General features: G+C 41.8%; 4 protein-coding genes across 4 annotated transcripts; 3 read left to right on the forward strand and 1 right to left on the reverse strand.

The window, feature by feature from the left end:
- The first annotated feature begins 201 nt into the window (after positions 1-201).
- Positions 202-3,222, forward strand: LOC103376211 (inner centromere protein A-like). Its single transcript, XM_008306584.1, has 6 exons — positions 202-341; positions 555-632; positions 1,123-1,158; positions 1,780-1,839; positions 1,971-2,124; positions 2,668-3,222. Exons 1-6 carry the CDS (start codon positions 207-209, stop codon positions 2,841-2,843), a joined length of 639 nt encoding a protein of 212 aa, XP_008304806.1. The 5' UTR covers positions 202-206; the 3' UTR covers positions 2,844-3,222.
- Positions 3,223-4,430: 1,208 nt separating this feature from the next.
- On the forward strand, positions 4,431-8,703 carry LOC103376212 (ferritin, heavy subunit-like). The gene is made up of 5 exons (XM_008306585.1): positions 4,431-4,571; positions 6,160-6,263; positions 6,360-6,506; positions 6,741-6,866; positions 6,957-8,703. The coding sequence occupies exons 2-5, from the start codon at positions 6,162-6,164 to the stop codon at positions 7,113-7,115; spliced, it is 534 nt and encodes a 177-aa protein (XP_008304807.1). The 5' UTR covers positions 4,431-4,571; positions 6,160-6,161; the 3' UTR covers positions 7,116-8,703.
- Positions 8,704-9,082: 379 nt separating this feature from the next.
- On the reverse strand, positions 9,083-13,872 carry best1 (bestrophin 1). The gene is made up of 9 exons (XM_008306587.1): positions 13,721-13,872; positions 12,111-12,205; positions 11,770-12,003; positions 11,310-11,464; positions 11,126-11,203; positions 10,670-10,822; positions 10,495-10,575; positions 10,254-10,405; positions 9,083-10,169 (listed from the first exon to the last, which is right to left on the reverse strand). Exons 1-9 carry the CDS (start codon positions 13,870-13,872, stop codon positions 9,083-9,085), a joined length of 2,187 nt encoding a protein of 728 aa, XP_008304809.1.
- Positions 13,873-19,668: 5,796 nt separating this feature from the next.
- rab3il1 (RAB3A interacting protein (rabin3)-like 1) lies at positions 19,669-25,276 on the forward strand. The gene is made up of 9 exons (XM_008306586.1): positions 19,669-19,848; positions 19,986-20,081; positions 20,357-20,434; positions 20,690-20,926; positions 22,633-22,761; positions 22,849-22,961; positions 23,654-23,753; positions 23,855-23,921; positions 24,028-25,276. Exons 3-9 carry the CDS (start codon positions 20,369-20,371, stop codon positions 24,111-24,113), a joined length of 798 nt encoding a protein of 265 aa, XP_008304808.1. The 5' UTR covers positions 19,669-19,848; positions 19,986-20,081; positions 20,357-20,368; the 3' UTR covers positions 24,114-25,276.
- Positions 25,277-25,542: the final 266 nt, after the last annotated feature.

Raw genomic sequence — 25,542 nt, forward strand, 5'->3', positions numbered from 1 at the left:
ATCTACATTTAACAGTCGGAAATGATCACGTTGCAGTTTTATGAGATAAATGGATAAACGGTGCTATGATGTGGAAGAATATCAATAAATACCCGTATTGATAAAATCCCAATGGGTCCCATCCATACCTAACATCGTAACCACAATGGCTTGTTTACAAAGTAACCCGAACATCTTAAAGGTTTAGACATTGTTTTACTGACTTGATGTTTGTTTCCAGGGAGCGAGTGGAAAAAGAAAAGGCTCTCGCTCTGCAACGTGAACTGGAGAGAGCAGCCAGAGAGAAGGAGATGAGGGAACTGGAAGAGAAGAGGAAGGCGCTTGAGGAAAAACGAAAACTGGTAAGAAATTCAAACAGAAAATGTTTCCTGTGATGCTTTAGCAGTGCAACAAAAGGTTTTTATAGCACATAATTCTTTTTTTTTTTTTACAACTTTAGATATTTAGTCCACTCATACATGCATCATTTTGAGACATATTCAGCAACTTCGAGTTTGACATATAGCTGCTCAACTATGTGGTTATTGATGTGATTGTGTTTTTTTTTCCACCAGGAGGAGCAGCAAAGACTGGCTGCAAAAGAGAAAGCTCTTAAAGAGAGAGAAGCCGCAAAGCAGAAAGAGGCCACACAGGTACCCAGACAGTGGAAAGTAATACTTAACCTAATGGACACAGGCGGTTTAGACTGAGTCAAAGCTGAATTAAAGGCTACTTATTGTCAGTTTGAAGGTTCAGCCAAAGTGTGACTGGCCCAGTAGGTAGATTTGGCTTTATTTGTCCTAGTTGTCCGTAGACTTTGTTCTTTAACATTTTTTTTAAATATAAAGCAATTGTTAGTCTTTTCTGTGGATTATTCACAGAACTTTGGTTGAGAAACTCATTAAAGAGCCTAAAACCTACAGAATCTGATGAAAACTGATTTTATTTTTATTTTTTTACATTTCAATTTGTATTTATTTTTTTTACTGTTTTGTACATTACACAACCAGACATTGTGTTATGTGTTAGATATTAAATAACCATATCTTTCTCGTGTACTTTTTTTTTTTTTGGAGAATATCTTATTTGCAATGTTATTCTTAAATGTACCTTGTTTTTCCTTCCTTCTCATCTCTAATGCAGACGTGTGCTGCCCTGAATGTGACTGTGGACATTGAGGTAAGAATCTAATTACTCACACCGTCACTTTTCACCTCAATCTTTAGCAAACATGTGGACACATTGGAATTAAAATGTTTCCAACCTGTGTATGTAGTGCCACGTCCCTTGTGGTCTGGTTTAGGTACATCAAACAGTGCAGTCAGGGCATTCAAGAGTTTACCTTATCGCTTCATCAAAAACGCATGTTGGTTTTGTTTCTGTTAAAACCGTATCTTAACATCTTGTTATCACTCTTAATTCAGTTGTATGATGGACTAGCATTGGCCCTCACTGTGATCATCTCTAAAATATACAGCTCACAATAGACCTGAAAAGGAACAACCGTGATTGCACCAGCACCTTTCTGTAAAAAATTTCAACGTGAACCAATGTTAGCAGTCTTGCAAAAACTTAATTGGTTGAAAAAGTGATTTTGACTGCAGCACTTTTTCTCGAGGTGGCCTTGTACTGTTTATAAAGACACTGGGGGTGGGGAAAAAAACATTATACGGATACTCAGTCAATTAATCAATTATTGCTATTCTGTGGCTGTAAAACCACATGAGTCATTTATAGAATGTTTGTACAGCTTTGTGTTTGTCTTTTGTGACATCTGTTATTGTCCACTTGTCTTCTCAGCGCTCCGTGTTGAGCACACCTGTAGGAAAAGGTGGTGGCCCCAATGTGGTGGATTGTGAGGTAAATATTCATGATACACTTTAGGTGCACATATTTCATCAATTTCTATCTTAAAACATAACAGAAAAAAGTCCTTTTGAACATAAAGCCTCATAATGTTTTTTTTTTTTTTAATCCTTCTCCTGCTGCAGTCCTCACCACAGTCATACGTCATCACGCCAAAAGGCAGCAATAAACCTTTGATTACGTCCAAAAGTGCAGAGGATTACGGGATGGACCAAAACAGTGACGACTCCACCGACGATGAGTCTGCACCGAGGAAACCTATTCCGTCCTGGGCAGAAGGTTTGTGTGACTTAGTGCAGTTATTTATTTATTGTGATGATGCTCAGACTCTTCAGTATCCACAAACTACTGTAGTAGTTGCTTATTAATCCAACACTGGATTGGCTGTATTGGATGGAACGTGCAGCTTTAAACTGAGTCTTTTAGCGTGATATCACAAGTGGCTGTCAGTGCGTACAAAGAGCTTTTTACAAGGGTCTTGTAAAAGTCAAACATTAAAGAATCAGCCGTGTTTTCACCCAACCAATGTTATCTTAATTACCTCACCACTCACAGCTAATGAAGGCTGCCGGCACAAGTGGCGATTGCAGCCAACAAAATAATGATCGCACGATACAATCAAGAGCATATTGTTTTGATGATTAGTCAAAGCTTTGATGCTAAAAGTGCCCCACTTATTGTAAATTGCATTATGTGATTTATGAGCAGCAGTAACTGGGGTGCAGGACTTGGCAGTCAGCTGTAACGTGTCTTATTCCTGATTGATGTGTACATGATTGTGAACGATGAATGACCTATTTGATGTCTGTTTCCTCTTTCCAGGTCCCAATCTGCAGCAGATAATTATGAAGCAATACTTCAACCCTCCTGATTTAGACTCTTTCTTTGGAATAATTGAGTCACCAAGACTGGAAAACATCTTTTACAAGAGCAAGCCTCGGTATTTTAAACGCACCAGCTCTGCGGTGTGGCACTCACCTCCGGGTGGAAACAAGTAACGTCTGTACACTCATACAGATGTACACGCTGCTGTATAAAGTTTAATTTTTGAACATTTTGTTTCAAATAAAGTAACATGTTTTCTCTGAATGTTTTTATTTGCATTTTTAGTGTTGTTGATTCTTTAATAAGAAATGACCATATCTTCATATCTCAGACTTTGATTTTCATGGAATTGGTTTTAAGTTTTTGCTTTTTATAGAGTTTTGACTTTTCACTGTAACAAAGCAGAACCACTAATATTGGTGATGGGTTGGTCTCATTCTGTCGTACCAGGACAGTAAGGCAGCAAGTACAACACCAGGAATGTGGCTGTTTCTAGTATTTATGGGTGTATTGCTTTGCCATGTCAATATTAAAGGTCTGTTTTTTGTCTGATGACTTTGTCACCTAGTCGCTATTAGCAGCATGATTTTCAGGATGAGTCTGCGCTTTGTTTAAAGCCAGTAATAGTTTTCAGGTCAGAAAATGGAAGTTTGCAAATTTACAAATGCTTGACAACTCGGTGGTTGAAAGCTGCTATGCTAGGGATTCTGTAGTGAGATTATTTAATAATTCTGGACTTGAAAAGAGAATTAGATGCATACGTGTCAAATTTACAACTGAAGGTGCTTGGGCGTTTCCTAAAAACTTTTAAAAATGGCTGACTTTGGCTGTATCACTTTCCAAAAGCACAATATTTAAATTGTTGGTGATATATATGTATGCGCAGTCCAGTGTAAATACAGAAGAAAATGCACTTATATTGTTAAATTACAAAAAACAAAACAATGTAAACTTAAAGCTCATTGTATTCTACAAAAGGAACTTTCCGGCATGTTCTCTTGTCTGTACCTGCAGTTTAACTGGCTAATGCAGATTCTGGTGCAAATTATGACAATATTTGACCCTGGACCTGTACACACTGTAAATGAAGACTGAACAGCAGTGACTTAAAGTACAGTTAGCTGTTTGCTAAAATAGTTTCTGATGTTTGCTCCATTGTTCACCACTCTCTGTATTGAAAAGTGTTTACACCACTCAGTGTTTTACAGTGGAAAGCAGCTTCATTCAATATTAATAAAATACTTGAAAAATTTCCCACAAAATAATTGGATATGGCTAAGAAATAAATCCAGGAATAGATGTAATAATTATAGTTCTCTTTTAAAAAAAAGAAAAGAAAAAAATTCAAAATATAGATTTTTAAAATTTTCTAAGGGGCTTATTTTTTTTTATTATTATTATTAATAATAATAAAATACAAAAAAGATTTTTTCTTATTTATTTTGCAATATATTTCATGCGTTTTATTATAATGTTTATTTAATATTATTAAATAATTCCATGCCTAAACCTGAACATGTTTAGAAAATTACCTAAAACTTGGGCAAAGAGCACGTTTACATTCAGCCCTGTGTAATGAAGTGATGATTTATTGGAGATAAAACGCTGTATCACTGTTTGTGGAGTCAGAAGCTGCGGTTAAATCTACGTAAATCTGTGACAGTTAAACCTGAACACCTGAGCACATGGACCGTTTCCTGCTGCTGTCTGGTTCGTCCGTCCCGCACCTTTCACCGCAGACGTCGCTGCGTCGTTCAGACTGCGCCGCTGACACGGACAGACAGCAGCACCGTCTACTAGTCTGACAAATACCAGCCTAATTATTATAAATAATAATATTGGACCGTATCACAAACAGGCTCAATTTCTTCAGTACAAAGTGAGGAGTCGTCAAAAAGCAGGTGGGTTTATTTAACCGTCAGCTCAGCCTGTTAGCTAGCTTACTAACTGTCTGCCGTTGATGGGACGAGCTGGTGCAGGTTGACTAGCTAGCAGTGACTAACTCCGTCAGGTAACTTCACTAGTAGCCTCGTTAGCATGCTACTGGTTAGGCTGCTGCCTAACTGGGACGTGCTAGTTTCCATGAGTAAAAGCAGTATTATTTCCAGCCAAGGCTGCTCTCTGCTTTAATAAACTATCCAGCCTCCATGTTGGCATCTTTCATGGGACCAACTGAACGTGACGTTTGTCTGCATTAGCAGCTGAACAATGTTTGTGTTTTATTCCTAAAAATAATCAGTTAGTGAACAGACCCAGTGTGTGTTGTCCTGTTCACCATGGTTGTTTGTTTTTTATCATTCATATCTGTGACTAGCTGTACATCAAGACTACAGTTGAGATAGTTTAGTATCTTTGATTAATAACGTCTTAGTTAAATACACAGTTGGCCTTTGTTTTCCTGTTATTGTGATATGAAGGTCATTCAGTCTGGGTCGATATGAATGCAGCTATTCTCTTAAAGGGTCAATGCACACAAATCACTGTCCCCACAGACCTGGCAGTTTGTTTTAAGTTGGAGTGGATGTTTTATGAGAAAGTAGTAGATCCACTAGAGCTACAATAAACATCTAAGAAACTAACTACTTCAATTATGTCCATCCACTTCCATTGTATCAGGGCGAAATTACAAAGACGTGTCTCAAAACTTGGACATACACCAAACACAACTACAAATGTTGCAGATGTCTGTGGTATCATGCTGTCAGAAACAACTTCTTAAAGAACAAATGCTGTACTTGTGGACACTCCAGTATGCAGCATGCCAATTGCCCATTCTCGTGTATCTCTTATCATCTGTGGCATCGTATCATTTAAATAAAGTCGTCTTATAAGATGTCACTGGTACAGGACTGACTGTTTGCTGGTTACACATTTGACCCATTTTCTAACCATAACAATTGAAATTAGACTTTCAAACTTTTCTTCTAAGTCAGAACAACAGATCATTTGCCTTCTGTGTTGTTCAGCATCTACCAGCCACTGACAGATAAATGTTTAACATCACCAGCCATTCAACAGTAAATCATTGTTTTGTGACTGGAATCTAGTAGCCAGTTTCATATTTTCCTGAATGTGGCTGTTGCTAAATTCCCACTCTGGTTATGTGAATAGAAGGTTCTTGTCATTTGGGGCAAGTGAGTGGTGGCAGATGGTTATTTGATTTAGTGTTCTGCATGTTGGCATAAAGATGCTGTCATTGGAAATCCATGTATTCAGTTTTGCAGGCGTCTCAGAGACATAAGTTAATGAATACTTTGTGCTATATGAGGTGCCGTCAGCTCTCTCATTTGTGGTCCAATGTGTGTTTGTCGCCCTCTCGTTGTTGGTCATGTTTCATGGCACAACATGCATCGACTAATTTAGGTTTTCTATTCATGTCTATATACTTGCATAATATGCCTCTCCAGTTACGTACTGCCCTACATTTGACCAACAGAAGAGTCTGTGGGCATTTGCTCACTTATTTATTAATTGTTTTATTCAATACAGAAATGAGTTCGCAAATCCGACAAAACTTCCACCAGGACTGCGAGGCTGCCATTAACCGACAGATAAACCTGGAGCTGTACGCCTCTTATGTTTATCTCTCCATGGTAAGAACTCCTCTCAAGCCAGCAGCATCATGTATTGTAGCACGGTATTAAGTCAGTGAGTCATGTTTCTCATCCTGTTTCTCTCCTGGCTTTTAGGCGTACTATTTTGAAAGGGATGACAAATCCCTCCCAAATTTTGCAAAGTTTTTTCACAAACAGTCCAAAGAGGAGCGTGAGCACGCAGAGAAGCTGATGAGTCTGCAGAACAAGCGGGGAGGCAAAATTTTTCTGCAGGATGTCAGGGTATGTAAGGATCCTTTTATTTTTGGGAAAAAAAAAAAGTTTGGATGAAAAAACTTGATTAATGCCTGTTTTTCGAATCAAAAAAAGTGCCCGTACAAATCCTTAGTCCAAAGTGATGTCTCTAGATTTTCTATGACCAAAACTGCAATAATAATAATGTGTCCAGATTCCTGTTTTAGCACGTTTTATTTGAACAAATCAGTGTTAAATTCCCATTAATTATTTATGTGTCAGAAACCTGATAGGGACGAGTGGGGGAGCGGCCTGGAGGCTCTGGAGTGCGCCCTGCAGCTGGAGAAAAGCGTAAACCAATCCCTGCTGGACCTGCAGAAAATGGCGTCCGAGCACAATGACCCTCATGTGAGACACAGACTCAGATAAATTCCTGTATCTGCCGTTTGGAGCTGACAGTCTAATAAGATGCAACATTTTGTCCTGTTTCCTCCACAGATGTGTGACTTCATAGAAACACATTACCTGGATGAGCAGGTGAAATCTATCAAAGAGCTCGCCGACTGGATCTCAAACCTGCGCCGTATGGGAGCTCCGCAGAGTGGCCTGGCTGAGTACCTCTTTGACAAACACACCATGGCTGAAGAAGGCAGCTAAACTAAGCTGTGAAACCAGCCTGACACCTGCTACAGATGACAACATAACACTGTTATATTTATGTTTGTTAGCTGTTTTAAAAAGCCATAGATACTGTAGCTTTCTAAACTGGACTGCTGCAGATATCCCCGTATTATACTGACTGTTTTAATGTTTAAATAAATATTTGCTTCTCCTTGAGCATTAAGTGTGAGTGGAGGCTGCAATATGTCAGTGTTTTATATTAAGTGGAATTACATTGATTTGAAAAATGATCATTCAGCTTTGATTGTTTGTAATTATCTTAATGGAAGGAAAAAAAATATACATCTGTTAGATAAAATTATTATTTTCTGACTTCTTGAATTTTTATTTTATTTGTTTGTGGAATACTGGAGACTTTTGCTTCTCTTTAAGCAGCCCTAGGAGGAGCTATTGCTTTTTAGTTTAAGTCCACATAAAAGCCATAACCTGCGATCAGGGGTGCAAAGAAGACATTTTTTACATCGTTTTAAAGGTGGAGTGAATCATTCTCATCCAATACACTCTGTTGAGTTCTGTGAATATTTCCTGGCGGTCTGCTAGCCGTCCTGTGTTCAAAATTTGTGTACTTAGCTCTGGCTTTGTACATTTTCCATACAACAGAGTGAATTCAAACGATTTTTAAAACACTGCTCCCCCTTTTTGTGCACTGTAGAGGAGATGTGAGAAACAGCATTACCCAGTTCTCACATCACTATTTCCCAGGCAAAAAGACTAGCAGGAAGCCAGTTTCAGCACCACAGGGCTCTGCTCCTGTGCTCATGGCGCAGACTGAGAATCCCATCCTACTTGGCCTCTTCTGTGCAGCAACCACTGCAGCAGATCATCTAGCTCCACCAGGGAAGGGATGGACTCTGCAGCCGACTCCATGGTTCTACTAGCCGGTAAAAGCAATAGCAACAGCTAACTCACTAGTTTTCACTCAAATGATGTTTTGTTTCCGTCATAAGACAGAGATGTCCAGATTCTACACATGACTTTTTTTGGTCAGCAAGGCCAGTTGTTATTATTATTGAGGTGACAATGTGGGTTTGTTAATTTCGGGCAGAGGTCTCCGTAGGAACTCTGAAGGCTAAGTTCAGATACCAACAATTGTCCTCAGGAATGGCTTTCTCCACCTTTAAGGAATCACAGGCCAAAAACATGGGACCACAACCACAGACCAAGATATTGTTGTTACGTTATGTATTGCTTGAAACACTGCATTAGCAATTGAGTTTTACTTCTTTATTTGCTCATTATTATTTACTGTTAATTCTGGGACCACTGTATAAAGCTGCTACCTACTTATTTTTTACTTCTTTATGTGTTGGACATCACAATCTAAGTTTGGTACACTGGCTGCATACTTTTAAAGAAAATCATTGTTGAATTGTTTGTGCACATTTTATGTCACGAACTATTACATCTGATACACACTCATGTAAACGGGGAGGTTATATGCATTAAAAATGTTTCTTCACAGCCGGTCAGATTGCTTCTATAGTATTTGTAGTTTTGAATTTAAGTCAAAATGTCCATACAATGCACTCCTGTAATCAGAAAATAAAGTAGTAATGTACAAATAGTTTCAGGTTTCAATTTTTATTTTAAAAAGAAGCATAACATGTGATAAGTAATATTTATTAAAGAGTACACTTGTGGAAACAATGCTAAGACTACCAGAGATTAAGAATATACACATTTTGGCCTCTTGTTGTGGTGTTTCAGAGGAAACCGGAAAGTATTTCTTATTTCTCCTTCACATGTTGACGGTTAAATCTCTTAAGGTGCTTTTTGCGTTACAAGTAGGTTAATTCTTCTGTGCGAGTGTATCAGGAAGTGGAGAATAACTCTGTGCTGAAGCTGGCTCCAGATGGCTTTAAAGCATTTCAGAAGTAACACAGTTCAGTACCTGTTGTGGTGTGGAGCAGGTTGAATACCACATGCACTAAAAAAAAACAGTGTCACACCTTCTTTTCTGAGTCCTGCTCCCTCCCTCCTGCCGCCTTGTTCGCCCCACCGTCCACCAGAACACCCAGCAGGTCCCCTTCAGCCAATGAGATCCCTGAATCATTGGGTGAGTTTTGCTGATTGGTTTCTTGCTGCGATGGCGCTGAAGTGGAAACAGTGTTCATGTTATTGCTCAGCCCGCCGTTGGTGCCCCCATTGCTCGCCCTCATGTTGGCGCTGAAGTTCCCATGGTTACTAAAATTACCGTGACCTGTACCGTTGCAGAGACTTCCCGTCGTGCCAGCGCTGTTGGTGCTTGTTGCATTAATGCTGCTAGAGCTGCTGTTGGGATTACTGGGATTTGCTGGCGCCGTGCGAGAGGGAGGACTGAACGAGAACACCCTTTCTCCTCCGCCTCCTGCGGCCCGAGCACTTGGGGGTCCAGGCTGGCTGTCAGCTGATGGGAGGGTGTCCAGAGTGAGGCGAGGAGGGGGAGGGCGGCGAGACAGCAGGCCGTGTCCCGGTCTGAGTTTAGATATCGGACAGAGTTCAGGTGGAGGGTCGGGGAAGGAGAAGGTAGGGGCGCTCTGAGTCTCACCATCCTCACTCAGCCAGGGGAAAGCAGAGGACGGTGGTGGGGGGACGTGGTTAGGGGTGTCGGGAGGAAGCAGCTGTGAGCCCACCATTGGAGGGGCCAGGGAGCTACAGCTGCGATCCCACTCATTCTGGGTTCTCCGGGCGGGTCGAGGTCGGGGCACCGCAGGGGGCACGCAGTGGATGGGTGTTTGTGGGCAGCTGTAGAAACCTGGTCTCTCATATAAGGGCAAGGTGGAGAAGGCGTAGTCCGGATCCTGGCTTAAAGGCGGGCGGCCTTGACCTGGAGTCGATGGCGCCTCTGGGTGCAGGTAAAGAGGGAAGCGACTTAGCGGCGCTCCAGGGCGGCGACGCAGCAGAGAGACCCGGGAGGAGCGAGGGAAGTTCGGGGACTGGACACCGAGAAGACGACCCAACCCTCCAAGCAGCGGCGTGGAGTAGTTAGCTTCCTCATTTTCTTTGATCTGCTCCAGATTGGACTGGAACTCCATCTCCTCCTTAGGAACACTGGTTTAGATCAAGCAGAAGGTTAACCACATGTGAAGAGTAGATTTGAGAAATGTCTGCAAGACAACAAAAACTGTTGTGAACCTGATGTCCAAAGCTGAGCCCATGAAGGAGGGTTTGCGATGTTCAGCACTGGCAGTTGTATAGGGAGGCTGAGGTTCAGACTCATTCCAGTACATGTCCCTCTCAACCAGCGGCAGGCTGTCGTACATCTCATCCACAGACAACAAGGACACCTGGGACACATTGAGAACCGCTGCAGGTCAAACAAGACAACCACAATGTGTTGTCGATGGAAAACAAACACTTTGTTTTAGATCCACACCTGTAAATTGCGATCAACAAGCCAGTTGGTTTCAAAGTCATCGTCATCTTCACCAAAAGGATTTATGAGTTGCTCAGCCACCTGAAACAAGACAAAAAACCTCCTCAATAAAGGTCAGAAGTGAAGAAATGAATCAAATTTCTGTGAGTGGATCATATAATCAGCTGAGCCTCACCTTGAGCCAACCAACATAGAAGAAAAACTGCAGCAGGGTGAAAACAGGCAGGTAGAAGTCCAGATCGTGACCGGCGTAACCCTGAGCCGGATCCAAGAACTGACGACCAATCAGACAGGCCAGGAAGAAGCTGTAGACTGCTACCGTCGCCACCTAATTAAAAAACATCAGTCAAGTCTGGCAGTGTTCAAAACGACCTCAGAGAAAAATTTCCAAAGTCAATTTAGTCATTTCACTCTCTTTTTGTTCATCAAATTCATTTTGATTGAGTTAATCATTTTAGGTACAAAAGGATTGTTGTAAGAGTACATCTTTTTTAGTCGTCTAAAACTAGTTTACTGTCATTGTTTTTGGCATCATTTTTTGACAGTGAATGAGAACTACTGGGTCTTTTTGTTCTACTGCCAAATCATCAACTGTATTTTGGCTACAGCACACAATGCAGCATCAAAAAACCTGAGTATAGACAAGAGGCAGGCTGATCCAGTCATAACCGTACAGCTTCATACACTTTGCCCGTAAACTATTCAACTCCTGAACAGAGAAAAAAAAAGCAAGAGTCATGCAAAACCAGAAAACGCTTTGAAGCTAAGATTTGAAGAAGTTCCGGCCCCTTGGACCTGCAGACATGAACACCTACAGTGAGGATGGCCGTGAGCGCCACGTCGTTGTTGATGCGACCCTCAGTCCGTGCTCTCAGAGCCAGACTGACGAACCACATGCAGGGCACCCAGAACTTGTTATGTGGAGATGGCAGATCCTCTAGGTGCCTCAACTCCTCAGACGTCATCAAACCTGAGCGGGACACGGGATAGTGTGGAGATGACAGCAGCCAAATGATGCTTGTTTTGATTTTGGTCAGCAGAACTTGTGAGCTCAGTCACCAAGTAGCAACAAGCACCTTACAAATAGTCCAACCACATCAGATGGAGACTGATGTTTTGCTTTTGGACCTATTTGTTGTTATGTATAAGTCTAAAAGGGACGTTTGACTGTTTCTTCAATACTTTTAACTGATGCAAATTGAGAGGGCAGCTTTGAACATGTTTGTGTTCAGTGTGATGAAAACCAGACCCCAGACCTTTGAGGTTTCATCGTACCTGCCTGCACCAGATGCTCCATGGTGGGGAACCTCTTGTAGACGGCTGTGCTGACAGAGCGGTAGATGAGCACACCAGAGAGGTTGGCGTACCGCATCAGCGTTCGACGGGTCAGCCTGGAGGCCTCGTCAGCTCCGCGGACGTGACCTCCTACCAACGCCGCCAAACGGTCTGGCCAGGGTACGTTCTCAAACTGGCCCCACCAACGAGATACGACCAAAGTCACGTAGAAACCTGGTGAAAAACAGTAAATAAGTAGATGGCAAGTTTCAGTGATGGTGTCCAGGAACACAGGCGTTTAGATGAACTGAACAGGAGTAGAAATGTCAGCCCCGACTCACCCAACACAAACGACACAGGGATGAGCTCTGCATAGCGATCGCAGTATATTGACAGCTTCTCAAACAGCCTCTTCTGGTCATTGTTTAACACAAACCTGGTAAAGGAAACATCTGGTGAGTTCTCCAACACTGAAGCACTGAGGTGAGCCTTTAAAGAAGACCATGTGCTACACTTACTCGTGAAAAGTCATTTGTTTTAGCACTGTTTCCTCCTGTCTGCAGGTTGGGACCGCTCAAACGATCTTTGCTTATGTCAAAACCTTTTTTCTTTTCAAATATGAGACATTTATCTTTCAGGATCCTAAAAACTACTTCAAAACTACACTGTTCAGCCCCACCATCAAAACTGCTGACAGGTTGTGTGAATAACATTGGTCATCTTGTTAGAATGCAATGTTCTGTTCTGGCATTCATGTGGATGTTACTTTGACATGTAGCACCCTCCTAAGATTTGTTGCAAGCACACCCTTCTGATGGCAAGTGCTCACTCCCCCGTGATAGCAGCCTTCCCTATCAGGGCGATGTGCCCCGCCACACTGCAAAACCTGCTCAAGAGTAGCTCATGAAACACCACCAAGATCCCAAGGCTGGCTTCCAAACTCCCAGAACTCCTGAAACTCCCAAATCCAATACACAGAGACAACCCACAGGACCCAAAGGATTCACTGCTGCTGATGTCCAGTGCTAAACAACACTGGACACCCCCAGAGGTCATGTGTCCATACCCTGATAGATCAGAGCTGTTTTGGCACCAACATAATGTTATAACGGGGTTAGAAATGTTGTGGCTGATCGGTGTGTAACTATCATGGCATTACAGATCATGGGTAGGACTTTTGTATGTGCTGGTTGTCTCCTAAACGTTTATTGACCTCCATTTGAAAATCTTTGTCCAGTAAAAATTCACTTTTAAGAAAATTGTGGATGTTTATATTGACAGCAGCTGAGATTAAGATAGAGAGTTGGTCCTATAATATAGTTCTTTTTCTATGGTTTTGCTATAACATGGGGCTGCAAGGTGGCGCAGTTGGTTAGCACTGTTGCCTCGCAGCAAAAAGGTCGCCGGTTCGCGTCCTGGTGGGGCACCGGAATCTTTCTGTGTGGAGTTTGCATGTTCTCCCCGTGCAGCGTGGGTTCTCTCTGGGTTCTCCGGCTTCCTCCCACAAGTCCAAAAACATGCTCAGGTTAATTGGTGATTCTAAATTGTCCGTGGTGTGCTTGGTTGTCTGTCTCTAAGTGTAGCCCTGTGATAGACTGGCGACCTGTCCAGGGTGTCTCCTGCCTTCGCCCTAAGTCAGCTGAGATAGGCTCCAGCCCCTGACGACCCTAGTGAGGATTAAGCGGTGTATAGATAATGGATGGATGGATGCTATAACATCTAGTTAAGATTAGTTTTGTTGTTCTAAATCTGATCTTCTCAAGATGACACATAGACACCCAGGAGTCTGAAGATCCTTGTATGGAGACCAGCTCTAAAATCTAATGCATTTAAGGCAATAATAACAGTAAATAAAACGTCATTACTGGTGTAGAGCATTACTTACTTACTTCATATGGCTGAACTTTACTAAACACTACAGGAGTTCAGAGAGTTTCCTCTCAGAGCTTACCTATAAACAATACTGAAGAAGTAATAGAGCAGAGTGAAGATGATGAGCTCTCTGTAGAGCAGTTTGTAGATGCTGCCCTTCCAACGCAGAAGCAGGTTAAAGAAGGTGCCCAGACCTGCATCAGCAACTCTGCGTGAGTACGTCACTGTCATTGTTGCTGCTTGATGGCCAACTTGCTGGCTGACTGTGTCCGGACATGAAGGAGACCAGTGTGATGTTGCTCTCTGTGCTTCGTTTGAGCTCAGCGTCAGCGATCAGCCTCAATCTCATAAGGCCAACGTGGTCACATATCTGCAATGAAAACAAAACAGGAGGCTCAGCTCAGTTGTGTCTAATACTTATTCTATATTCCACAAGTTTGGATCTATACATCCCTATTAGTGTTGAGATACAGAGCACAGTTCCTATACTAAATCAACTAAAATTAATCTCCATTTACTACTTAAATAATAAAATTAACAGTTTTTTAAAATATTTTTTTTGATTGGTTAAAGACACATCTGAAAGTAAACTTAGCAGAGAAACACTACATTGAAAGGTCACTGTAGGTCAAATTTACCAACTTACCACTGAAAATGAAATTGCTTCTCTGTGGCTGGAGATGTGTGGCGGCCGCGTCGGGAGAGAATGTTGGGGAAAGAAAAGCTGGAAAGAAAATGAGAGTGAGGGACTCCTACACCTCCGGTCACTTGATGTGTTAATCTGTTTCTGCAACAAAGCTGCATTGTGAGGCCAGGTCCTGTTAATCTGAACAAATCGGAGGATGGTGGAGCGCGCACACGCCGCCACAAATAGGCTGGTGAAAGGCATGAGGGCTGAGCAGATGTGTTTGAATTAGAAATATGGCCACGAAAGAAACTTCAGCAATGATTCAAAGTTCACATTTCTATCTACCTCTCACTGTATCAAACACACACCTCTGAACATATCTCATCTCCGGATTGCAGGAAACTGTTTTTTTCAACCTGAAAAGTTCAGTATGAAAAACTGCAGGTCAGGTGAGACTGTGTGTGACCCCCTCTGCTGGAAAGAACTGTGTACAGCTGACTTGTTCCTGGTCAGATGGTGTTAGTGATTAACCCTTCCAGTCTAACCAGGAGAACAACAGCAGGGCGAAGTGCGGAGAGTTTACTGAGCTCAAGGTGGAGATTATCAAAGCAGAATTTGTGCTGTTTTTGCAGATTTTCGTGCACTGGCAACAGCTGAGATTCAGTTTTTGTCCATTTTGGTGAGTATATTCTGTGTGTTTTTTTTGTCTGTAAATCTTCGTAGAATTGTATCACATTCCACATGTACTTAACTTATGTTTACACTGGATATCTCAAAGAAAAATTCCTTTAGCGTGACACCCTGCAAAGTAAAGCTCTGCAGTGTTCAGAGAGCAGAAGTGTGTTTAAGTTACAGTTTAAACACTTGCAGAGGTCATGGCTCGTCCTCTGGAGGACTGTTCATTGAACATATAGTTTTAATGTGATGTGAAGTTGCAGTATGTAGCTCTGTCTTTTCTGTACCTTAGGTGCTGAACACCCACAGATATCACCCTACAAACTATTTCACAAACTAAATCTTCACTGATGTTATCCAGCAGCTTCCAATGAGTCTCTGCACTTCCTGAGAGACACACATGGATGCTTTTGAGGGAATTCACAGCGTCCAGATTTCCTCCTCTCCACCATCTTCAGCTTCATCGAACCCGGGATATGAAGTCCTCAAGGCGGGGAGGTCAGGAATCGCAGTATATTCCTCTGCAGTCTTCTTTGGGACTCCTGATGTAGGTGCAGTCAGACACAAGTCCAGCAGAGCCACTGAGGGGGGAGGCTGCGTCGTTGGACGGTAAGTTTTAAATCCTGAAGCACTGGGGCAAACAAGATGAGTTTGAACTTTCCTGAATGGGATAACCATGAAGGTTTTGTTGTTTAAAATGCCAGCTTGAAAGGTGTGTTGTATTATTTGCCCCAACTCAGGTAAACTTCAGCTTCTTTATTCAGCTAAGAAGGACATAAACATAATGCGTGATGCTTACATGCATGCACAGGTACATTACTGAACAACTAGTAATCTCATGAGAGGTGGTTTTATTGGACACATTTTCCATCCAACTCCAGTATAAAGATTCCTGCTTAGAAAATCATCTGAAGGTAACCAGGCCTGTCAATTATTTACATCCTGGTCTGTCACAGCTCCTGCTCTTTATGAAGAATGTTCCCTTCAGGATTGTTGATGCTTTCACTTGCAACCATCACATTATTGTAGGAGCCAGGCAGTCAAGTCAAATGACTTCATACATTATGTAAACCAGCAAGCAAACGTCTATATTTATCCACGTGTGTAACTGAAGTAGTGCATGATTTTTATCTCAGGCGTGTTTTGCATGTAAAATCTCATTCTGCAGCAAAGCCGTCTCACAGATGTAGTAAGTCCAGTATCACCGAGGCTGTAGGCCCAAGGCAGGGTCAGACCAGCACTTGCTTTGATTGTACCTTTTGCCTTATTAGAGGGTGCAGCAGAGATCTGACAGGAAATTATGGGAGAAAGAGAGATGGAGGACTAAACTCAGACAAAAGAGGCTGAGCGTAGTCAGTATCTAACACCCCTCAGTCACTAGTGTGACCAGTGATATGCATTTTACTGTCAGGTTTGCTGATGCTCACACTCTCTATGCATACAACAGTTTAAAAAAAGTCTGATAACATGTTTGTCATTTCTACATAAACACATACCAAGAACAAAAAAAATCAGAAAACTGCAGGATCATTTTAGAGTTTAGAGTCTTATGAGGGGTAGAAACTGTCCTTGAATACTGAGTAGGGTGACCATGTTTTGATCACCAAAAACCAGGACACTCAGCCCGACAATGAGATACTCAAATGGCACTCGGAGTTTATCAAAGATGCCTTATAATTTCAATACAATTTAAAGTACGCCTCCTCTGTTGTTATATTACTAAATATTCAGATAGGCTTCTCAGAGGTTACTCAACATGTTATGACAAGTTTAAAAAAAAAAAAATGAAATAATGATAGAAATATTGTCTCTTCTGTATTAGAAAAAAAGATAATAAATAACTAAAACATACCTGTTATATTAGCAGTCCAACTTTATCAAAAATAGCTCTCACAAACTTACAAAAACTAACAAAAATATCTATATCTTTAGTTTTCCTCTTCATCCTGTTTTTCTTCCTCATCCTCCTTGTTTTCCCATCATCTATATATTACTGTAGAGCTGATCTTTCCCAGCAGTTTTTTGTTAAAATAAGCATGAAAGTCTTTGCAAGAAGCATCTTTGAAGTTGTATCGCACAAATATAATTCAATTTAGTGGCCCAAAGAAAAACAATGAAAACCAGAACATTTTCATCACTTTATAAAAAACAACCAGGGACGGACGGGACGTGAAAACAGGACATGTCCTGGAAAAACAGGACGTTTGGTCGCCCTAATACTGAGTTATTTCAGACTCCTGTAGCATTGAGGTGATGCTGCTGGTGGGTGGTGATGATGATGATGATGATGATGATGGTCCTTGTAAATACTCTCTGATGTTCTGTAGACGTGGAGGGTCTTACATGTGATGGACCTGGACCACTGTGTTGAGTTTATGTACCATAAAATGATGCTGCTAGTGAGAACAGGTCGAAGCTGCAGGTCCAGGTGAACTCAGGGAAACATTTTTATTCACAAGACACACATTTACATATGATTGTAGCTGCAAATCCTCATACATGAGACTAACATCACACATGTAGAGAATCCCTGAACCAGCTGCTGCCTGCTGTCACGCGCTCAGCTTTGCAGAGAGCACGCTGTCTCACACTTTATGTTAATTTCTTTAAAAATGCAGCAACTACCTGGTCCAGATATGAGTTAGCTGGTGTGATCCTCGGGTGTGTGCGGATCCTGACAGGCCTGGAGGTGAAGCGTGTGTCCGGGAAGGATGTGAGTGTGTGTGTGTGTGTCTGGGAGTGGAGGTCATGTGACCTGCGAGAGCAGGAGCGAGCAGAAACACAGGACACACTGGTTTCATACGTGGATGAAGAAGAGAGGACAGCACTGACAGAAACACCTGGCCCGTGCGAACCTCTTCTCGGTTTGTTTTTGTTTGTGCTACAGCTGCTGCTGCTGCTGCTGCTGTTGTTGTTGTTGTTGTTGTTTGTCTACGTCAGCGTCCGCATTCCTCCGCTGTGATTTCAAACGGCCGCCTCAGCTTCAGTGAAACGCGCTAACGTTAGCTCCGTGTGGACTACAGTTATTAATTGAATAACGAAGAGAGCCGGAGGAAGCTGGAGGGGAGCAGCTGACAGACACACGGACAGGCCGGGAGGTTAGTGTGCTGCCCGGGACAGCGGCAGGGGAAGGGCGGACACTGACGGAGCGGCTGTCCGGGGACAAACTTTAACTGTTAGCCAACTGGCTAGTTAGCTGGAGGTAGTCCGCTGCTTTGGACTTGAACTACAAGTCAGGGATAAAAGTTACTGCGAGCAGCAATGTGGGCTGTGAAGCTTTAATTAACATGAAATACTGGGAATGCTAACGTAGTATGGGTGCCGAACGGTGGTCCGGGGTCCCTCCGGGGTCGTCTGCTGGGAACATGTGGGACGCATTAGAGCCGGAGGAGCAAATATTTTAACGCTGTCAGACACAGTTCGGCTGCAGAAATGGATGATCAGCACATAGTTTTGAAAGCCGAGGTGGAACCAGATGGAAACGCGCTGATGCACATGATAAAGTTATGAATGCAGTCGATCTGCTTCAGGTTCAGGCTGTGATTCACTTTAATGGCTCACTGGGGCTGTTGACTGCACTGGAGCCACTGATCGTGTTTGTAGTTTGAGGGTTGTAGCAAATACATGTTTGAAATATTGTTTATTCAGTTGTGTATTTTCTATATTAATCAGCTTGTCCTTACATAATAGTTAAAAACAAAACAAAACAAAACAAAACAAAAAACACCTATTACTATACATACTAATGTTAAATATTAGACTTAGTCTGACTTTATTAATCCCCAGAAGGAAACTCAGTTGTTACAGCAGCATGAATTTTCAACAAAGGGGGTAAACAAAGCAGAAAAACAACACTGAATGTCAGGGTATAGGGTATAAAATGAAGGTAGAATCAAATAAGATCAAAAATATAGGAAATATAATATAGAAAGAAAAATCTAAAAAATTTACAAGAGTATACGAGAGATAGAGAAATGTGCAAATGATCAGAATGTGCAAATGATCATGTGCTCGGATGTGCAAATGACATAATTCGGTGCAGATAAGCTTACAGATGTAATATGCAGATGTATTAGATTATTTGTATTATTGATCTGAGTGTTTTGCCGCCAAAAAGTCAGACAACATTGAAAAGCAGGACAGTTATTTTCACAGTTGAATTATTTTTGTGATCTATTGTTTGGTCGATAATAGGTCAAAAAAAATGTTGATCAGCCCACTTTACTGTCACAGAGGAGTAAAGAAACCTGAAATATTCATGATGGAGAAGCTGGAATCAGAGAATTTAACCTTCAGTCCGTAAAAAGTTACTCAAACGGATTCATTGATTATCAGAGTTGTTGGCTATTATTGTAGCAGTTGACAACTAACTGATTAACTGTTCCAGCTCAATTAGTAATAACTGCATTTTGTCTGCTTCCAGAAGCAAAATGTTTGCTGTGAAAAAGATGTTGGACTGATAAACTCAACATCCAGGGCTCTTTTTTTTTTTTCATCAGAAACTATTCATTGAAGAACGTGAATACCCAAAAGTGACATCATACATGATAGATATCAGTTTGTCCCCAGGATTATGCAGGCTGTAGAGTTCCTCCTTTTTGTTTTTCCACAGAACTATCATTATAACGCAATACAATTGTGTGGTTTTATTCTAGCTGTTACGGTTTTGACAAAAGATTATGCTGATTGTGCTGATTTTTTTTATTGTGGTCTTGTGAAGGTTGGTAGATCTGGATCCAGAGCCAGAGTCCAGAGTGGAGGGAGGAGGCCAGGCTGGGCCCACCTCAGGCAGAGGCCATGGACAGCTCTCCCGACTCCGCAGCTCCTCCCTGGAGATCAGAGAAAAGGAAATAAGAGAAAAAGGGTCAGAGATCCTTAGGGAACAGCTGGACGCTGCAAAGAAGGTGTTGTAACCTACTTTATGCTCTCACGCATAGACACACAAAAGATAGTGTTCCCTGGAACAAAAAAAAAAGAGATGACAATGCAAATGTTCTTCCCTGTTAAATGTGATTGTGACACTTTCTCGTCCACATCTCAGGAACTGAAACTAAAAGACAAAGAGTGTGAGCGTCTGTCGCAAGTCAGGAATCAGTTGGAACAAGAGCTGGAGGAGCTGACGGCCAGTCTGTTTGAGGTCAGCAGTAATCAAGGCGCTCTGCTTAGTGCACTGTAATTTGGATAGCTGATGATGAGGGAAGCGGTGTGATGCTGTGAAAGTCCTCAAATGCACAATTGTAGTTTTAAACCTGCCTCACTTAGGTGGCAACTAAAAACAGTTGCAACAATAACTTTGATATAATTAAACCTTTGAAGGAGCATAACCCTTTTTATATCCAACAAGCATAAACAAACATAAATATTTATTATGTGTTTATCTGATTGATGCATTTTCAATCGTCTTTTCAACAGGAAGCTCACAAGATGGTGCGTGAAGCTAATGTCAAACAAGCAGCAGCAGAGAAACAGCTGAAGGAGGCTCAGGGGAAGGTGTGTCAAGTTTTTACTGTGTGTCTTTAGTTAAAATGTGACCGGCTGAGTCATGTTTAGGACCTGTTTTTGTATTACAGTGCCTGTGTAGCACCTTGACAGTTTCAGGATCAAAGTGAGATTAGTCTTTATTTGAACAAAGCAACTCATAAAAGTTGCTTTGGTGGAACAGTGTGGTTCTTTACAAGCTAAAAGATATAAATAACCTTTTTCCTCTCCAAATTCTCATCGTTGCTTTCCCTGTCACTCTCCCAGATTGACGTTCTGCAGGCAGAGGTGACGGCACTCAAGACTCTGGTGTTGACCTCCACACCTTCTTCACCAAACCGTCAGCTGCATCCTCAGCTGCAGTCTTCAGGTACCAGGGGAGCATACAAACACGTCGGCGGCCACATTCGCAACAAGAGCGCCAGCGGAGGCTTTCCGTCCTCATCTGGAAAACCAGAGCCTTCATCTGTTTCCATTCAGCCTGCGGCCAAAGAGGACCGAGAGGTAACCTGAACCAAGTTTGAAACATTTGTTTCTTCTCTCCTGCAAGTATGTTTCTGTACTTTTGACTTGTGCATTCCTCTGTTTGTAGCTCTTTTTCCTGTTTCCAGTCTCTCTTATCTCTTGCATTGAGCCAAGGTTGCTTTTGTCTTTTTCTTTCTCTCTCTACTAACCTCTCTCTGACTTGTTCTTCTCGTCGGTCTCTGGCGTCTCCTCCTCTGTCAGCCTACTGCTCCTGCTCTCCTCTCTCTGATTCTCTGCCTGATGCCTGGACACTCTGTCAGTGTCAACTATGACCCGTCATGGCAGCAGCACAGAGAGGGGCTGGGCACTGACAGCAGACAGGTAACTTGCATCCCTTTGACTTGGCCTCATAAGTCTTTCAAGTCTAGCTGCTGGCATTGTTTTCTGTAATTATCTTCATTTATGCACCAGTATGGTTTGAGAGCATCTTCCTCTAGTTTGTAAAAAATACACTGAAGAGTCAGAGTACTGATTCTTTCTCAGTGGGCTTCTTAACTGCAACTTTGAATTTTTAATACATGTTTTATGTTTAAACCAGTCTTTGTTTGTACCCAAAGTCCCACTGATAGATACAGATATATTGGCTAATATCAGCTTATTGCAGATAGAGCTGCATGTGTGTACGTTTTGTCTGATAACTTACAAGAAACTGCAGAACACGAGTGGCAAAGATGTTATTTTTTTTTTTTTACTGTAAATGGTGGTGTTTGTGCATATCATGGTTGTTATTCTTAAAATAACACATTTTAGGTGAAACCTCATCAAAAATGTTTAAATCATGTTTAATAAGAATGATAGTGTACTTTTAAAAAATCATATTAGCCTTAATAATTCAGGCTGTAGTGAGAGTTGGTTCTTTTAACGTTAAACTGATATTCGTCATTAGTGGAGAATAGCAAGCACATATTTACAGTGCCTTTAAATTCGTGTTAACATGAGGAGGTAGATGGTAGACTTGCTGTGAAAATGTATTCTTTAATCAGCTGACAGTGCACAGCAGGAACAGAGCATCATTTTAAATATTTGTGGATGTGCTGTAGACATTAGAGGCACCATAAATGTACACAGAAGTGAGAACTTCTTGTCGAATGCAGTGTGAAAACCCACTGCAGTCTCCTTTTAAAAACATAAACGATGCACCAAGCTTTCGTCTGTATTGTATAATGATTTTTGTACGACGCCATTATGTCCTTTATTGTCATGTTTGTTAAGACTTTGTTTTCCTCCTCAATCTGATGGACAGTAAAGTTCATAACTAGCATTGTGTCATAAGGTGTTTGCAGTTTCACTGGTCAATGCCTGTGTTTTAAAAACACTTACAGCTGCAAGGAGCTCAGATTCTCCAAGACTTTTTAGCCATCAGGGTGTAATTGCATCATTCTTGAGCAACAGCCAAGGTTAGGATGGTGCTGCTGTAAGTGTGAAGGATGGAAGGAGGTGAATTATCTCCTGAGAGAAAGACAAAGAGAACAGAAGTGGCTCTCTATATGTACCAGAATCAGAATGTGGGTTACATAAACACAGGAGTTGGTCTGTCAGACAGTGCAGGACATGAACTCCTGACTCTGTATGGCTCTAAAATGAACATAACATGATCTAAGGTGATTACAAAACACATTGCATCAGAGGTGGAGCTTCATGTAGTTTATTGACAGATTGATTGAAATTTTCTTTTCTTTCTGCAGATGGACTCAGTTCTGTTTGCAGAGTTTTTGATGTGGAAGGAACATCCGAGTCTTGACCGTTCCTCCGCCTTCCTGAGTCGCATTTATTTAGAAGACATCGGACCCTGCCTCTCCTTCACACGATCCGAGGTCAGACTCTCGCTGTTTCGTCGAACAACCGCTGCACTGCCACGTTTGTATTTTAATGTAAACATTAGTGCTTCCTGTTCTCCACAGCTGTCCCAGCTGGTTCAGAGCGCAGTGGAAAACAACTCTCTGACTATCGAGCCTGTGGCCATGTCCGCATTACCGATGGTTAAAGCCTCGGCCGTAGAATGTGGAGGTCCTAAGTGAGTTGTCACATCTACAATAGCTGTCATTGTGTCCTCTGTTTCACTCCTCACTGCTAAACAATAGTCAGGTCAACACTGGATATTCACTCTTGTTTGGTTTCGGTTCCTCCACTGATGATTCCTGATCATAGCTGACTCCTTTTCACTGTCTTACCATGTATCTGAGTGGTTTAATCAATGGGCACATTTCTAATCACTGTCTGATCTAAAATCTTTTTTTTTCAGTGGCTTTAGGGCTGCAATAGAGACGTAAGTCCTCTCAGGAACCAAATCGTTTGTTCAGCTTTTCACTAACTCAGATTACTGTAGCATGAAATGACGTCTGCTTATCCAGATGTGTGAGACGTTGTAAACAAATCTGTACATTTGTGACCCACACGGGGCCCTGCATGTGTCTGGTTTTGCATTAACGACACCTCCAACCATGTCCTCGCTCCTCGTCTTTCTGTGACTAACTTTCTCTGATTGTGCACCTCTGTTTCGTGCTGTTTTTCTTCTACAATGTGCTTCCAACTGAACGTGTTCTCTCATGTAGCTTTACTCAGAAATGTAGGTTTTATCACTGAATACCTGAAGAAGTGTAACTCATGTTCAGTGTTTGCTGTCATAAAGCAGTGACTGTATGTATCTATGTTATATCTATGTGCTGTAGCTGTACGTTTCTGACAGCTGATCTTCTGCGCTTGTAGGAAATGTGCATTAAGCGGCATGTCGCGGCTCTGCCGACATCGCATTAAACTCGGCGACAAGGGGAGCTATTATTACATCTCTCCTTCCAGCCGTGCACGGGTGACTATCACTTTTCTTTGTTACCTTCATTCGAAACATTTCTGTTGCTGCTGTTAGGAGCTGCTGCATGTGACCTTGTCCTTTTGTTTCCACCTCTCTAGATCACGGCTGTCTGCAATTTTTTCACTTATATCCGGTACATCCAGCAGGGGCTCGTGAGACATGATGGTAGGCTAAAACAGACATAAAACAGACTTTGTTGCCTCTTTTGATTCTTGCTTTTAATTACATATCTGAAATTAATTTTGTTGTTGTTGTCTTCATCCTCGTCCAGCGGAGCAGATGTTCTGGGAGGTGATGCGTCTTCGCAGAGAGATGACTGTGGCCAAGTTAGGTTTCCACCTCACTGACCAGGGCTAAAGGACCTGACTGTCCACTTAAACACCCACTAGGACAACATGATCCCAGGACCTTGATTACTCAGAACAGTAACTAGGGTAACTGTGGTAACTCACAGGTCAGTTTTTGATCAGGTTGTGCAGCATCAGAGCTGCAGCAGAGGGCAACCAACAAGGGAAGCAGAAAATGTTGACGCGCCACTTTTGGAAATGCAATGAGACAATTAGAATCAAACCAGCACAGCAAGAAAGACTTAAAATTCCTTTAAAGATGGCGTTACACCCAGAAATGTTTCTCTGTCACACCACATGCTGGGAAACTAACTACTGTCCTCCAGTAATCGTCTCCACTAGCGTAGAGAATGTTTGTTTTTATTCTTGTGAGCTCTTTATCTCCCAGGTGGAGGAAACACTTGTCATGGTAACACAGTTGATTCTATGTGTCATGTTTCAGGCATTAGGCTGTTGAAATGATGAGCACAACACAGAGTTTAGTTGGTTGTTTACCTCAAGTATTACAGCTATGTAATGTGACAGTTATATTGTTTTCACAAAGCAGTGATTCTCATTGTTTTCTCTGTTTTCACCTTCATCCAGTGCTCGCTAACATCTCTTAGTTCATTATCAGCTCAAACACCACAGCCAAGACTTTTGTGTCTCAGCATGGCCTTAATTAAGTTGATGCACTCTTGCACTTCCTGGTCTTGATGCCTTGTGTTATTAGCCTCATTCAGCCTCTTGCAAGAACCAGCATCATGTTAGGCCTGGATTTAATAATCAGATGTATTGTTGATAAAGTAATTATTACACCTCCATGCACAAAATAGAGGAGCTTTACAATATAGACAGAAAAAATGAGCTTTAATGCAAGTGTTTGCAATACGTTTCAACTGTAGTTTTGCACGTCTACAATGAACAGTATGTACATAGAGTAAAAGCCATAAATGACTTTGCATGAATGCAAACCATAGCCATATTACACAGTGTATACTGGTTGTACCTCATAGTCTAGATTTGTTATTATTAATGGCCATTTTTTTTTACAGGTGAAAATGAAGAATATTGTCAGAAAGTGCAATAACTGCTTCTCAGCCTTATTGAAGGCTTTGAGGTTCATAACCTCAGTGTACCGATAATTAACTGTAAACGCTCCATTAAACACAAGGCATTGTAGCCTGACTCTCACCTTTGTACTGTGTGTTATTTATAAGTCTTGATTGTAAAAAAAACAAGCAGCTGTTGGCAGGTTTGCTGGTTTGGCTTTAATAACTGGACTTGAGTTTGAGAGATGACTCATCCGTGTTATTAGTTTCAACCAGATGACGCCTAGATTTGTTTCACTCAGGGCACATCCCTGATTTGGTTTTAGAATAAGGTCATTGCCAGGAACTGCCTGGTTACCCCGACACAAAACACTCTGACACACACCCACAGTTGCCTAACAGGTTTGT

The sequence above is a fragment of the Stegastes partitus genome, unplaced genomic scaffold, assembly GCF_000690725.1.
Source record: "Stegastes partitus isolate 25-593 unplaced genomic scaffold, Stegastes_partitus-1.0.2 Scaffold3714, whole genome shotgun sequence".
NCBI lineage: Eukaryota > Metazoa > Chordata > Actinopteri > Pomacentridae > Stegastes > Stegastes partitus.

Bases quoted from the DNA above. Each gene is read 5' to 3' on its own strand.
- LOC103376211 (XM_008306584.1), top strand. From the start codon at position 207: ATGTTTGTTTCCAGGGAGCGAGTGGAAAAAGAAAAGGCTCTCGCTCTG. The intron at 1,159-1,779 runs GTAAGAATCTAA...TTGTCTTCTCAG, and splicing joins ATGTGACTGTGGACATTGAG to CGCTCCGTGTTGAGCACACC. The intron at 2,125-2,667 runs GTTTGTGTGACT...TCCTCTTTCCAG, and splicing joins TATTCCGTCCTGGGCAGAAG to GTCCCAATCTGCAGCAGATA.
- LOC103376212 (XM_008306585.1), top strand. From the start codon at position 6,162: ATGAGTTCGCAAATCCGACAAAACTTCCACCAGGACTGCGAGGCTGCC. The intron at 6,264-6,359 runs GTAAGAACTCCT...CCTGGCTTTTAG, and splicing joins CTTATGTTTATCTCTCCATG to GCGTACTATTTTGAAAGGGA. The intron at 6,507-6,740 runs GTATGTAAGGAT...TTTATGTGTCAG, and splicing joins TTTTTCTGCAGGATGTCAGG to AAACCTGATAGGGACGAGTG.
- best1 (XM_008306587.1), bottom strand. From the start codon at position 13,872: ATGACAGTGACGTACTCACGCAGAGTTGCTGATGCAGGTCTGGGCACC. The intron at 12,004-12,110 runs GTGAGTCGGGGC...GTTTTTCACCAG, and splicing joins CCCTGTGTCGTTTGTGTTGG to GTTTCTACGTGACTTTGGTC. The intron at 11,204-11,309 runs GTAGGTGTTCAT...TTCTCTGTTCAG, and splicing joins CGCTCACGGCCATCCTCACT to GAGTTGAATAGTTTACGGGC.
- rab3il1 (XM_008306586.1), top strand. From the start codon at position 20,369: ATGGTGCGTGAAGCTAATGTCAAACAAGCAGCAGCAGAGAAACAGCTG. The intron at 22,762-22,848 runs GTCAGACTCTCG...TGTTCTCCACAG, and splicing joins TCTCCTTCACACGATCCGAG to CTGTCCCAGCTGGTTCAGAG. The intron at 22,962-23,653 runs GTGAGTTGTCAC...CTGCGCTTGTAG, and splicing joins GTAGAATGTGGAGGTCCTAA to GAAATGTGCATTAAGCGGCA.